The following is a 14,890-nucleotide window of genomic DNA, read 5'->3' as shown; positions in this document are numbered from 1 at the left end:
TTAAAATAAGCAATTATATCTAGTCCGAAAAGTGATTTTCACATTTTCTTCTAATTTTTTGACAATTAATTCCACTTTTTGCACACAAAACCCCCAGATAATGTAGAAAGGTTGTTGGTTCTAAAACAATATCCATAGTTTTCAAACTTTGAGTGTCTGAAAAGTGTAAAAACACCTCTACTCTTGTTGCCTATGTTAAAAAACGATTTTTTAATCTTTGCTTTTCTTGATGCTTTCCTTGACCTGCCATGTCATTCTATTGTCTACCTTAAGATAAATTTGTCTTGTAAATAATCTATAATAGTACAGGCAACACAGTACACCATAGGTGTCATAGGCATGGGTAGTTGAGTAACAGTAGGCAAAATTAACAAACAAAAGAATATAAGGTACAAACAAACAGACAAACCACGGATGGCCCTCTCACAGCCTGAACTAATACAAAAACAAATAACTCAAGGGAAAACATTGCTCAGACACTAAACCATGTGCATTTGCTCTCATTAAAATCAACGGGTTACCAACAGGCCGGGCGTGCGAGAGAAGCAATGAAGTCTTAGAATTAAGAATAAAGCCATGTTCTTCCAACAACAACAACCACAAACACCCATGCGCCAACAATTTAAAATGACCGGCATTGTTCTCCCAGAGAGGAAGCTACGTATATGATCACCACCCACGGGTGGGCGTGTGCGCCAGCGCTGCAGGTCAGCCTTTCCACATACACACCTGGCTTTAAAGTTCACTGTCCTGGTAGCATACCTATCTACTGCCAAGGCCTGAAGGGGACGGGGAGAATATTTACTTCTGCTACATCTCAGAGAACTCATGTGAAACAGACTGTGGGAGGTGGAAGGGGTTTGAATGCTGTACGGCAGTATTATGAGTGGAACATCTTAAGGGGGCCCCTCTTCCCCATACAGCCTGATCTTATAGTGTGTGCCAATTCCATCAAGACACTGCACAATTTCATACTTGGTAGACACCCATGTATCCTGGATTTTGTGGCAACCGTGGAAATGGTTCTTGCAAAAGAGTTTGCGTACATTATATTTAGCAGACACTTCTTGACCAAAGTCACTTACATACTGTATGTCAGCTATATTGCAAGGGATCACATTGTCCCTGGAGCAACTTGGGGTTAAGTGCCTTGCTCAAGGGCATAACAGTGAAAGCCGGGAATTGAACTGACAACTTTCAGGCTACTGCACCCTAGCCCAGCTCCTTAACCACTACACTACCACTGCCCACTAGAAAAAGACTTGTGCCAGGTGGTAATATGTGTACAGTGTCAGGACCGCACATTGCAATCTCCCAGAAGAACTACATTTATTGAGTTTAAAACATAGTGGGTCGAACCCAGGTGGGTCGAAACGTTGCGTTATGTGTTATGATTGCTGTGTGCAAACAACTACTCTTCTTTCCTTGATCAGCTTTTTTGTCCTGCACCTGGCCTCAGTGAGGTGGGATGTGCATACAACCACTTTGAAGAGGACTACAGTGTTAGGACCACCATGCCTATGATATGCCGCAGCCTCTTCTAAGTGTCTCCTAGCACTAGCATAGACAGAAGTCTGGTACTCTTGATGTTGCACCACCCAATCAGTCGGTGTCCTGTTGAAATGTTCACATTGACCATTCCCCTCTGGATGATAAGTGGTGGTTCTAGTCTTTGTTATGATGACTATGAGGTGTCACACAGGTGCTTTAACAGCTCCCCCTCAAAGCTGCGCCCCTGATCAGAGTGGACTCTCCTTGGCACGCCATACACATAGAACCATCTCTGTTAGAATCATTCCATCCCCTGATCAGAGAGATGGAAGCTCTCTGATCAGGGGTAAGGCCTGGGTAAACTTTGAGAAAACATTTGTGACTACCAGAACATTCTCTTGTCCAGTGCTAGCCCAATCCAAAAGAGTAAAGTCAATGGAGATTATCTACAAAGGCTTAGTGGCTAACATATTTCCCAAGAAGGTTCTGGCTTGGGTTGTCTTGCTTTAGCAACCACACAGTGCTCACTCAGAACGCCACTTTTGCACTTCATGCCACATCTGGGGCCAGTAGCACATCTGTCATATCAAATCTGTGGTCCTGTCCACCCCCAGATGGCCGTGGTTGTTGTGTAGGCTAGTGAGCACTTCGACACCAAACACCTTTAGCAGTAAAAGCTGCAGCACTGGATCCCTGGAGCCTGGATTGCTCGGTACAAGGTCCCATCCACAGGAGGAACCTGTATCTGGAACCACTGCTTTATCAATTGCGGACTTCCCTTGGTTCACTCCACTTGTCTTAACGGGTATGTGGTCGTCCCTGTCACCAAAACCACAGGTATCTGGAAATACAGGGATCAGTCCCTTGCAGGACTTTCAGGCCTCTTTTAGTTCGACCAGGGATGGTGTCCACCATACAAGATTCTGTCATCCATACCACCAACCATAGGTGCACTCGAGGCTTGCATGTTGGCTATGGCAAGCGACATGGGGACGTCCAGGCCGTGTTACACAGATGGCAAAGTGTTAGTGGGGCTTGTGAGAAGCCTAGAAAGGGTATCGGCATTGCGATTAGCTGTCCGGGGACGATATTTGATGTTGTAATAAAGAGGGCAAGCTGAGAAACCCAGCAATGTTCCAGAGCGCCCAGTTTCGCTGACTGCAGGTATTGGAAGGGATTGTTGTCATTGTACACGGTGAACATGTTGCCCAGGAGATACCTGCCGTTTTTTTCCGTGATTGCCCACTTGACTGCAAGGAGTTTGAGTTTCATGGCACTATAATTTGACATGTTCCTAAGATAAAGGGACGACTGAAATCGGCATAACCTAGGACTGGCGCTTGAACAAGCCATTATTTTAAGGCTCTGAATCCAGAAAAAGTTCTGAAGGCAAACCTGAACGTGTCTTCATTCAATGTTAACTATCCAATATTCAGATGTCTGTAATTTAAATGTATGCAAATTAGTGCATAATTAATGAGATATTGTTAAATTACATCCATAAACATATATTTTCAGAAAACTTGTAATGCAAAAAAATATGGCCTTTACATAAATAATCAACTAGTAAAGTTTCATAAGAATATAAAGGAGTTACATTTTTTACCCTATTCACCCGTTCTATGTTGCCTATGGAGGCCAGTTTTAGGCCGCAAATGCTAATTAGCAGGTTTAAAACTAAAAAATCAGCTAAGTAAATATGATATTCAGAATCAGCACCCAAAAATTAGGCAGAATACCCTCTTTACCAGTGTTTTCTCACATTTGACCCCCAAGTGATAGTAGTCCCAGTCTTAATTATGCATTATATAAATGATGATGTCATCTAAGTGTGAAAATGGATCGTGAAAATTTGAAGACAAAAAAAATCTTGTTCCTTAGACTCTATACTAGCAAAATATGCAAAAAAATCAATTTTTACAAGAAAATCCAGCGGAATTACACAAGACACCGTACTATAAACAGAGTGGATGTAGTTGCATTACAGTGTGGTAACATAGGCCGAGATAAATGTACCATCTCCCCACTGCCTTTCGGCGGCTGGCAGCAGCAAACCGATCAGATGAGCCCGAGATGATGATCAAGTTTATCGTTGCCTACGATAGGCCTAGTGAAACTTCCCTTCACCAAGTTCAGTCCGAAATAATTATTCACCAGAAAAATAGTTTGAACGTAAACCTGACGTACAGGAATGCCACTTACGCCAAATTTATAGGAGTCATTGCAGATGAAAAGACGTCTTAAAATTGCGAACAATGCATACAATGCCTTCGCGAACGACAGAGATAGGCTTACAGATATCGCCGAAAAGGAGTGCGTCATTGACCGCAGTTACATGCAGGGAGTAACCCGGTTTTCAACAGCAATATTCGTTTTGCGCGCGAGTTGTGTAAACTCATTCTGATGGCATCAATCAATTTAATCCAGTATTTGGCGCAAACCGAATATCACTGCTACATTTAAAGCCCGAATATTCCCTGCATGTATAACTGTGGTTATTGTGTACGGTGAATTGAATGGACACATTTAGATCGAGCATGGCAAGTTATTGCAATAGCCTATAATAATAGGCCTACCATTTCGTTACTGCATTAACCATAGTGATGTTCTTATTGAACATTTAAAAATACTAAAATTAAAAAGTAAATTGCATTGTGGGACTGTCAAATGATTATTGCAATCATCATTGCAAAATCACATAAAAATCCCCCAGGCTACTTGGAACATCTCTTTAAATTGTGCTCAAATACATTTCTATGGAAGATGCTAGCATGGCAAGCTGGTTTAGTCAAGGCCTAAAGATCATGAAGGATAGTATGTAAGACATTGAGCCATGAGATGTGCAGTTTGAAGCCCTTAAAAGACGTGCACTGTTAATTTACTCACTGTTGTTTTTATTTAATTAATCTTGAGATGTTTTAAGTTTAAATTTCAGCTCAGTGAAGCGCTTAAAGCACCAACACTTCATTAAGTTACTTTTCTTGTAGAATTGTAAATCATAAGTCATAGGACAACCTATATAGGACAGTAGTTAAGGGAAAAAAGTGAACCTGCTGCGGTGTTAAATGCGATGTGGTTGAAAATTTGGGTGCACCTAACTTTTGTGCTGGTGCACCTAAGAAAAAAAGTTAGGCGCACCAGTGCAACCAGTGCAAAAAGTTAGTCTGGAGCTCTGGACAGCAAGCAGCTTTGGAGTTTTGGAAGTAGGCTGCAGGAAGGCAGCTGGTGGATACATAACATGTGGCATGCGTAAGGTAATGGTAAGGTAAAAGCAACGACCGAAATGCAGTTTTGAAACACGTGTATGAAACATATTACATATGCAACAGATCCGGTATAAACAATCTGTGGTTTCTGTGGTTTCGCTCTGACTAAGTCCTGTCATAGGTCTTACAAACGTGCTGTATACTAGGATTTCAGTCACTCAGGGAAAGGGCTTATGGTCCAGTTGAGGCTGAGGGCTAAAGTCATGTGTGATCCAGCCATGGAAAAGACCCATTCTGTGTAAAATCCTTCAGTTGAGAACATGCTGATGCTTGCAGTACTGATCATTCTCACTACACAGGAGCTCGCTCCCAAGCAGTGAAGAGACTACGAAACTAATGCTTTTATCTCCCAGCTCTCTTCTACTTGAAATGTAGAGCATCCCTGGCTGTTTCTACCCCCCCCCCCCTCCTCGTACAACGAAACAAAAACAAAAAAACATTTCTATCTAACATGTGAAATGCTGAGACGCCGTTTAATCTTTCCATTGTGACTGATAGTGGAAATGAAACAGTGTATGTTCAGCCTTAACCATGTAGTGCAAGACTACTTATTGGCAGGGATGTCTTTTGTAAACAGGTTTTTGAGGTCTAAAAAAAAGTCAAGCCAAATTGCTGCATTAACACTATAATTATTACTGCTAAAAAAAGTGATAAGAACAACTGTGCATCTTATTAATCATCTTCATGAATCATCATCATACATCTCCTCCTACGTGAAAGAACATGTCCTCATTCTTTAGAGGCTGATTCCCAGCAGTAGGCCAAGCTGACTCATTCTTGGTGACAAACGCAACACATACTTTCTCTGGTCCACGAGACTGGAAACCCAGGGAGAGTGAAATAAAGAAGTCCTTCTCCATTTGGCTGACGAGTTTCTCACACCGTGTGCTTGGGAGGCGCCAGACAGGAAGCTGCAAGCATGTTTTTTTTTTCTCAATGGTGCGCTAAAGAGGATGTGCTGCCTTGTCTTTTGACTCTGATTATTCCGATTCTTCAGCCAGGCTAGCCTGCTTGTAGTTCAGGGTACAACACAGTACAACACTGTAAAGAGATTTACCGGATAAAGAATGATTGATTCAAAAGAATGATTGATTATGCATTTTGATCATTCTGAAGTATGGTTCTGTAGGCATGTCTCAGAACATCTCAATTCTGAATTCACTTGATTCATGAAAATTGATTCATGAAAGATTCATTATTGTTAAAAAAACTGTAATAATGACCCAAGACTAAGTGTAAATCATGAACATGCAGAACATTAGGCGTGCAGTAGAAATCTACAGAAATTGCCATGCTTTGGAAAACTAGCTGTGGTTGCACCTAGTTAGCATCGAGTTTGTGGCTTGAGTGAAGTGTCAAACTTAAGCCAGACTTCTGACAGTTTAGTTTGTTTTTCCTCAAGTTTTTTTTCTCTTCACTGTTGCCTTGCACAGAAGAGCATTAACAACTTTCAGTCCTTGTTTAGGTTGATGAAGGCCTCTCTCTCTCTCTCTCTCAGCCTCTCTCAGCTCAAACCCAGATACACCATATGGCTCTGTCCTTGGCTGTCCTTTGCTGACAGCTCAAAGAAAAGTGGTGTCACCACAGCAACTGAACAAAACCGTTTTAACTTCAAAGTGATAAACATGTTTAATGATGAGTCCCATTATGAGATGAAACTACATCATGAAACTCTCTTGATGAAATGGAAATATTACAGAATTCGAAATGTTTTTGTTCTTTCTGTTTCTGTCTCCTGAATGCTTTATCATCCGTATGTTCTCGTAAGTCCCAAGCCACACAGTACATTCAGTTCCGCAGTACAAACAGTACTCTTTTTTCGTCATTACATCACATGCCAGCAGCCAGACACTTCCCTCTGATTCTTCCACTATAGCTTAAATTAGTCAGCGATCTTCTGAAGTTCAAAAGTCTGTGACTACTGTTCTGAAGTTGGAAGTGAATGGGCTCAGACTTCCTTGATTCTTCTCCGTTCAGAGCTTTATGATGGTGTCAGTTTGTTATTAATATGTTATGAAATGCAGCTTCACTCTTACCCTCTATTCGGTGTGGTCACATGTCCAGGTGAGTGAAGAGTGTGTTGTTCTGCCCGGGGCTGACCCCTCCATGTTGACGTTGTTGTGTTGCAGGTCTGCGGGCGTCCCTGTTGCTCTCAGCCTTCTTCATGGTGCTGGGCTCTGCCATGCGCTCAGTCCCCATCATAGACCTGCAGATCAGGCGATGGTAGGCCTCCCCTCACACACACACACACACCACACACACACACACATATACACACACACACACACAAACACACACGTACACACACACACACACACACGTACACACACACACACACACACACACACACACACACACACACACACACACACACACACACACACACACACATACACACACAGACACACACACACACACACGTACACACACACACACACACACACACATACACACACACACACATACACACACACACACACACACACACACACACACACACACACACAGACACACACCACCACCATTCACTCCTCCACACCTTGAACAAGCAGCACTGAAGTTGTCCTCTAAAGGGGTACAAATTTGCTTTTTTTGTTGTTATTATTTCACATTATTTCAGCCTCTGTCGAAACCTCAAATAGATGAAGTATTGTGTGAAAGAATACAATAACTCCATGGTACCAATCAAAAAGTACAGCCAGCCTCAGGACACCGGGGGGTCTGTTTTTGTTGTGGCGCTCAGAGACCGGGATCAGGAATGGAACAGTCCTGCCAACAGAATTGGATTTTTAATGAAAAGTAAACATTTAAGTACAGTGTTTCTGCTCGGAAGCCCATTGTCATTGCTCTGCATTGATCAGTTCCACTGTGATAGCGGCGCACATTCACACTGGCACGCAATCACAATGGCGGACAGACTCAAAAGGGACTGAGGGACTGTGTTTGCCTCCCGAGATTAAAGTGTTATTTAAACGTTTTAGAGCACATTGGTGGCCCGGTCCTGTTTTTTGTGCTGTTTCTCTCCCTTTGTTTCCATATTCCGTCTTATCTCAGAACGGTTTGTGTTTGCAAGCTGTCATCTGCTGTTCTTGTATTTTTCTTCCATTCTTCACTGTGTGTGGAATAAAAAAGAAAAAAGAACACAACACAAAGGTAACCTTCAGTTGAAAGAACAACTATTTTTTTTTCTGACAAAAGCACAAAACCTTTTAATTCATTGCAAATATTGCTTGCGTACTTGCCAAAAGACCAGAGCAAGGTTATCTCCATGACTTTGGTTAGAAAAGTAATTTCATTAAGCAATTCATTACTAATCTGCCATATATTTCATTTTTGCCTTCACAAAGAACTCTATTCCAATGATGTAAAACTGTATTAGTAGAAGGAAATCATATTCCCTTAAATGAGGTGGATAGGGGCTTTTCTCCAACTGCTGAATTTATTATTATTATTTTTTTTACTTGACTTAATAGCCAGACTGAAAACTCTTTGGCATGCCCTCTACATTCTCTGTGATTGAAATCCAAAGCTCCTTGCCTAATGTAATGATAGTTTTATTGCAAGACAAAGGCATTGAGTCAGAATGAAGTGTTTCAGGCAAGACCAAGATATTACAAACTGAAAGCTGGTATGAAAATCATCCAAGCTTTTAATGTGCCAATCAGATTTGTAATAATTTCAGAGTTACCGTACTTTCAACAAGGAGTTGAGGTCATTGTATTGACTTCAGTTTTTAGAAATACATAGAAACAGTGGTATGAATGATGTTAGTCAAAAATCCTTGCTCCAAAGATGCTGCAAATTTCTTGCTCCAATCTCAAATCACCTGGACTGTTATGTCTGTTACTGGACAAGAGTGTGACAGTACAGAGATCAGCGTTGACAGCTGACTGAATAACTCTAGACTCAAAGACAGCAGAGGGTCAGCCTAGTGCTTCAACTGAAGGAGATCCATTCAGTAGGTTTATTCTAGAAACACCACAGTGAGTGTGTACATCAAAAATATGTATGGAGATAAATTGAACTGAATTGATATGTTTAGAAGTTTATCTTAATTTTGGCATATACACAAATCGAGAAGTTACATCACCAGAGATTTCATTTTTGTGAAGGGGCCTTTTTGATAACATGCTACCACATTTACCACCACTACCACCGATCTCAGTACCTACTGTGCTACATGGTAGTCTCGTAAATGGTTTATAATCGAGCTGAAAAACTCTGAAATGAAACTAGTATATTCAGGATTGGCATGTATGGGGCACATATTTTACAAGGCAGCAACTTTTTAGTGTTTTACAGTGCCTGAGTCATCAGAACGCTTGCGTTTTAATCCATAAAGAGTGTGGATTTATGAACTCCCAACTGCATCCCGAGACATTTAACCCTGCCAGCAGGCGCTCCGAGCACTTAAACATAGGGCTGCAGTCACTCACACACACACACACACACACACACAATCGCTTACACACACACACACAGGTCTTTATGCAACACAACCCAGACAGTAAATGTCACTGGTTTGGACAAATTAATACTCCTATACACTCAAAATACACTAAGTCACAAACACACTCTTGTGAACACATATTATCCAGTGTACAGTAAACGTTTAAATCATTACTGTCTATTAAAACACCAACACACCTACTACATAAAATCCATCCCCAGTATATTGAGAATAAACAGTTTACACATACAGTACACACACACACACACACACATACACATATCCCATTTTGTCCAGCAGGTGGCACTGCCCTCTTTGTGAGTGTGTGTGCGGTTTGAGTATGGAGTGGAGAGCAGTGGGCTGCAGTGGCGGTGAGGGGTATTGTCTTTGACTCGCCGCGCGCATGTGTCTGAGCACGTCAAAACATCATCATGAGACACGGCCGTGCGCCTGGCAGCATCTCAGTGGGGATTTGGATAGGAAGGACCAGGGAATGGTGGAGATAGGGCTTTGTTAAGTCAAACTGCAAAAAAAAAAAGTTCAAGGGCATCACGGGAACGATCAAACGTCAGCGTTTGATATCAAAACACCGCCGGCGTGCGCTCAGGAAGAGAAGGATAGCTGCTGCTGCTGCCGCCGCTGCGCTGCCTGATTTAGAAACGCACAAGGATTCCCTTGACAGCGCCTGGTGCAACACTCTCTTTCCCCCCCGTTTATAGAAAAAATAAATCGCAACCGTTTGATGGGCTTCTGTTGTTTTGTGTTTTTTTTTCCCTTTCCCTCTCGCTCTGTCTCTCTCTCTCTCTCTTTCTCCCTCTCTCTCTTCTCTCTTTGGAGAGTGAACTTTTTTTGGTGTGATTATACTTGATCAAAAGGAACGAAATCGGGGGCAGCAAACATGATCCGGTTATCGGAGCTCCCCCCTGGGTGTTCTGGTTTACTTCTGACACCTGTCAGAGTGGATCAGCCAAGAGGGGGCCGCTCCATATGCCGGGTAAACAGGGGACCACAGACAGACTTGCCCCTCACAATGCCGGCTGATTAGGACCGCCAGTGATTGGCCTCTTGAATCAGCCTGGATTGTGCCACTACTGATGTATGCAAATACTGCGCCAGGGTCTTGTTGATTAGCGAGTGTCGCTAGGTGAGATGGCCCCCCGATCCCCTATGATTGCCACTATGGGCCGAGGATGCACGTCCTTACTTGGATGTGCAGCCATGCCAACCGGATTGCCATGGCACCTTGGGCCTCGAGAGGTGTGTGTGTGTGTGGGGGGGGGGGGGGGGGGTTGGAGATGTGGTTTGGATGCATCAGCAGGAGGATCTGAGTAGACTGCAGCAGGGAGCAATTGTTTGGACGCACACAACCCAAGAACTCTGTTCTCAGCTTCGCATGTTAAAACACATCGGTCACTGATATCTGAAAGAAAGCAGTCATCCAGAAGACCTCCCTCTCTCTCTCTCTCTCCCTTTATCTCTCCCTCTATCTCCCCCTCTCTCTCTCCCTCTATCTCTCCCCTCCATCTGCTTCTTGTTATCTTTCTTTCCTGTTGTCTTCTCTTGCCCTCTGCTTGCTTCTATCTGTCTCTCCATCTTTGTTTTTCTATCATTCTCTTTCTTTCTTTGCCTTCCCCTCTATCCTCTCCTTTGTCTTTCTGTCCTTTTTGATTTCTCATCCTCTTTTGTTCTCCCTCTGTGTCTCTTTCTGTCCTTTTTGATGTCTCCTCTTGCTTTCTCCCTCTCTGTCTCTTTCTGTCCTTTTTGACGTCTCTTGTGTTCTCCCTCTCTGTCTCTTTCTGTCTGTGTACTCCTCCTCTTTCCTCTTCATGCCTTCCTCTGTCTCTCATATTATCAACTCCACCTGTGCCATTCAGCTCTCCGACTCCATCTGACCGTGATCATCAATACTTATTACCATTATTATCTGCAGCAGAATTGCCTCACTTCTCTCTCTCTCTCTCTCTCCCCTTTTCCCTCTCCCTCTCCCTCTCTCTCTCTCTCTTGATTTCCATTTCTCCTTAGTCAGTTTGTCCTTCTGTCTCTCTCCTTTTCTCTCCTCCCCCACGCACACACTCTCTCCCTCTCTCTCTCTCTCTCTCTCTCTCTTGATTTCCATTTCTCCTCAGTCAGTTTGTCCTTCTGTCTCTCTCCTTTTCTCTCCTCCCCCACACACACACTCTCTCCCTCTCTCCGTCTCTCTTTCTTCACCCATCGACCAGCCTTCTTCCCCCTACACCTTCGACATTAGTCCTCCGTGTGTCAGACAGATATATCGCTCCGGGTCACCCGCGGACCAGAGATGGCAGCGCCAAGGCACCGGAACGGGCCACGTGTCCCGACACATCGCGCCGAGTCCTCCATGTAATTAAAATGGAAGTGCATTTTCCTCAGCACCTCAATCAGGAAATCCTGTAGGATCAGAGCGGTGTAGCAGTCTCGTCTGCAGAAGTGGAGGTCAGAGACTGGAGACTGGCAAAGGCTCGATCCAATCTCTCGTTCCATGTGCGGCAGATACGTGCCCCGGGGGGGCTTATCCAAAGCCCCCATCCATATTGCTTTCACCTTTTTAGCATTTAAATAACCTGTGGATTCTGACCTGACATCGGTAGAAAGACGTGGGGACCATATCTGGTCAGCTTTTGTGGGGGCCCACTGTCCAATTTGGAGCAGCACACACTATGACCGTTTCCCATTATGTTAAAGCCCACCAGAGCTTTGAACTGAGGTGCTACTGTCACTCATGGCAGGCCAAGCGCAGAGGCAATCGTGAGGCAGTACTCTCGTGGAGATGTGTCACCTCGAGCAGGACTGCACCATGGGTCTGAGAGAGAGAGAGAGAGAGAAAGAGAAACGTAGAGGGAGAGAGAGAGAGAGAGAGAGGGAGCGGCACTGAACTGAACTGGAGTGGTGCTCTTCCACCTGTGGACCTTGTGATTTGGTTCTCTGAGACAGATGGTGGAGTTGGTGTGTATGGGTGGCGCTCTGGTCTATTATTCCAGGAAGTATCAGCGGTACGAGCAGTGTTTTGCTCCCCATTATGCGCAATAATGATGAGGGGAGAAAACTGGGACACACTGCTCCTTCAGCTCACTATTTTTGGTCCCTCTCTGAAAACCTCCACACATTTCTGTTTTCTGTTACTCTTTCTCTCTTGAACCATCCCCCCAACACCCACCCACACACTCCCTCCTACTCCTCGTCCTCGTCTTCCTCCTCCTCGTCCATGTGAAATATAAACTAGCTGTCTGCCACTCAAGATGGAGTGATGTAATGTTTGCGATAACGTCAAGCAACTCCTAATCGGCCCTAACAGGATGGTGAAAGTGTTGATGGGAAGAAGACCCATTCATGCCCGTGTGTGTGTGTGTGTGTGTGTGTGTGTGTGTGTGTGTGTGTGTGTGTGTGTGTGTGTGTGTGTGTGTGTGTGTGTGTGTGTGTGTGTGTGTGTGTGTGTGTGTGTGTGTGTGTGTGTGTGTGTGATGGGAGATGAGTGTGTTCCTCTCTCCTGGTCCAGAAGTCATTACCTGAGAGTGGCTGTGAGGGCATAGTGCCTCCAGCGAGTCGACAGACAATCAATCAGCACTGCACTCCACATCCATCCTCACGCACACGGAGCAAGTGCACAAGGGGATGTTAGTTACTAAAGCACACACACACACTCATACACATACACGCACAAACACTCCCACATAACATACACACACACTCACATATATACACACACCTACATACATACACACACATCCGCATAACATAAACACACGAACACGCACACATACATGCGCGCACACACACACACACAAACACTCACAGAGACACACACATGGTGCCTTATCCAATCCAACCAACTGATGTCTTATCTCATATCTTGTATAATTTTACAAGAACATGACTGTTTGACTGTCCTTACTGATTTCTATTCCATACAATTCTGTTTTAAGCACAAAACAAACGGCCTTTGTTTCTCTAAGTTGCTATAGTGATGGTTTCCATCACATGGTTTTCAAATGTGTCTGGAATCTAAATGGCCCATCCTCTAAATCTGCAGGTTGATTCACGGGGGGCAGCTACTGAATGGTTTAGCCGGCCCCACCATCATGAGTGCCGGCCCCCTGCTCTCCACCACGTGGTTTGCTCCAGACCAGAGGGCAACCGCTACCGCCGTGGCCTCCCTGGTTTGCTACCTGGGCTCGGCCTGCTCCTTCCTGATTGGCCCGCTCCTGGTGCCGGCACCCAACGGGACCGTAAACGCCATTGGCATGGTGTACAGCAGCACCATCTCCACGGACACCAACTTCATCAGAGACAGGATACAGATAGTGCTCTACGCAGGTATGCAGTCCACCTGTGTTCTGGGTCAACGTCCAAAATGGACCAAAGTTAGAGCCAATCATTTTAAAGTATAATCATTTGTAGAGTAGTCCACACCTGCTTCTACCCCAAAGTTTAGTGGAAAGCATTCTGTAGAGGCTGATATTGACTAGGGGTCGACCAATTATCGGCCTGGCCGATTATTAGGGCCGATATTTAGCATTTTTATAATAATCGGTATCGGTCATTTTTTCCACCAATAAGCCGATATTGAAATGGATAAAGAAGGAAACGCGCTATTTTGTCTGTAAAGCGTCTCTCACTCCCTGCATTTACTACTCTGTGGTCAAGAGCATTGTCCCGCCCACTACACCGTCTGATTTGTTAGTTAGCGCGAATGCAGCCAATCAGGATCGAAGACTGAACACAGACAAAGTTTAGGATTCTCACTGAGGCAGACTGGGCTTCAGCTGTAGCCTACGGAGCTATAGTATTGCTGAAGTTGCAGTGAATCACAATCATCTACACTGAAGTTACAAAAACACCACTTTGTAAGCTATTGTCTCTTTGATCCGGATCAATAAGTAAAGCACCCACTTCCTTCATTTAGCGAATTCCCAATTAATGCACGTTACTGATGCTGTTTACTAGTTAGCCCACAAACTCGGGTGCTGCGCGTCGGGAGTTCTCTGCCTCCGCTTCGTTCGTTAATTGTGAATAACGGGACACCTCGGCGGATATAGTACAGACAAGTCCTAAATTATGCGACACAAATTGCATGTTTAAACAGCCTAAGAACTATTTTAAAACTGTTTTGTTAAACTATTTAACCGTAACACTTGCCATCACGCATGCACCTCTTCCTCTCCCTCTCCCTCTCTCGTGCACTCACACACACGATGGCAAAGCATCCTCTTTGTGACAGGTCCCTTAACAAGCACATAGCCCATTGTGTAGGCCTAGTCTATGAAAATAATTGCTATCACTCAGCTCTTGGATTAACATGATACACAGGATTTACACTTGCAAAGTGATGCAAGTTGATAGACAATTGTGTATCAAGAGAAGAAAGAAAAGTTTGCATAATTAAATTATTTTTTATTATATTTTTTTACAGCATATAGCCTTTACTATCTACCCCCCTTTTTGACAACTGACATATCGGTTTTACATATCGGTTATCGGCCTCCTGTTTTGGTAATAATTGATATCGGTATCGGCCCTGAAAAAAACATATTGGTCGTGATCCCTAATATTGACATTAAAGCGTAATATGTACGGTATTTTACAATTTCAAACTTAATTGAGAGCACAATTACAATTAATTGGAGTTTTGAGCAGGACCGTTTGTTGCATTGTTACTGAATGGACT

At 43.8% G+C, this 14,890-nt stretch overlaps 1 protein-coding gene across 1 annotated transcript in view; it reads left to right on the top strand.

The window, feature by feature from the left end:
* Nucleotides 1-14,890, top strand: part of slc49a4 (solute carrier family 49 member 4) — a 47,063-nt gene that overhangs the window by 3,913 nt on the left and 28,260 nt on the right. Inside the window, exons 2-3 of the mRNA XM_076264027.1 lie at nucleotides 6,887-6,980; nucleotides 13,256-13,539. Coding sequence (XP_076120142.1) covers nucleotides 6,887-6,980; nucleotides 13,256-13,539 — 378 coding nt within the window. The remainder of the gene's footprint in view (nucleotides 1-6,886; nucleotides 6,981-13,255; nucleotides 13,540-14,890) is intronic.

This window comes from Alosa pseudoharengus, unplaced genomic scaffold (assembly GCF_046254945.1).
Source record: "Alosa pseudoharengus isolate Yale_2024_CS ecotype anadromous, Long Island Sound unplaced genomic scaffold, YU_APseudo_1.1 YU_APseudo_1.1_scf_3, whole genome shotgun sequence".
Lineage (NCBI taxonomy): Eukaryota > Metazoa > Chordata > Actinopteri > Clupeiformes > Clupeidae > Alosa > Alosa pseudoharengus.
Note: the sequence above shows the minus strand (reverse complement) of the source record. Positions and strands in the feature narration are given on the sequence as shown.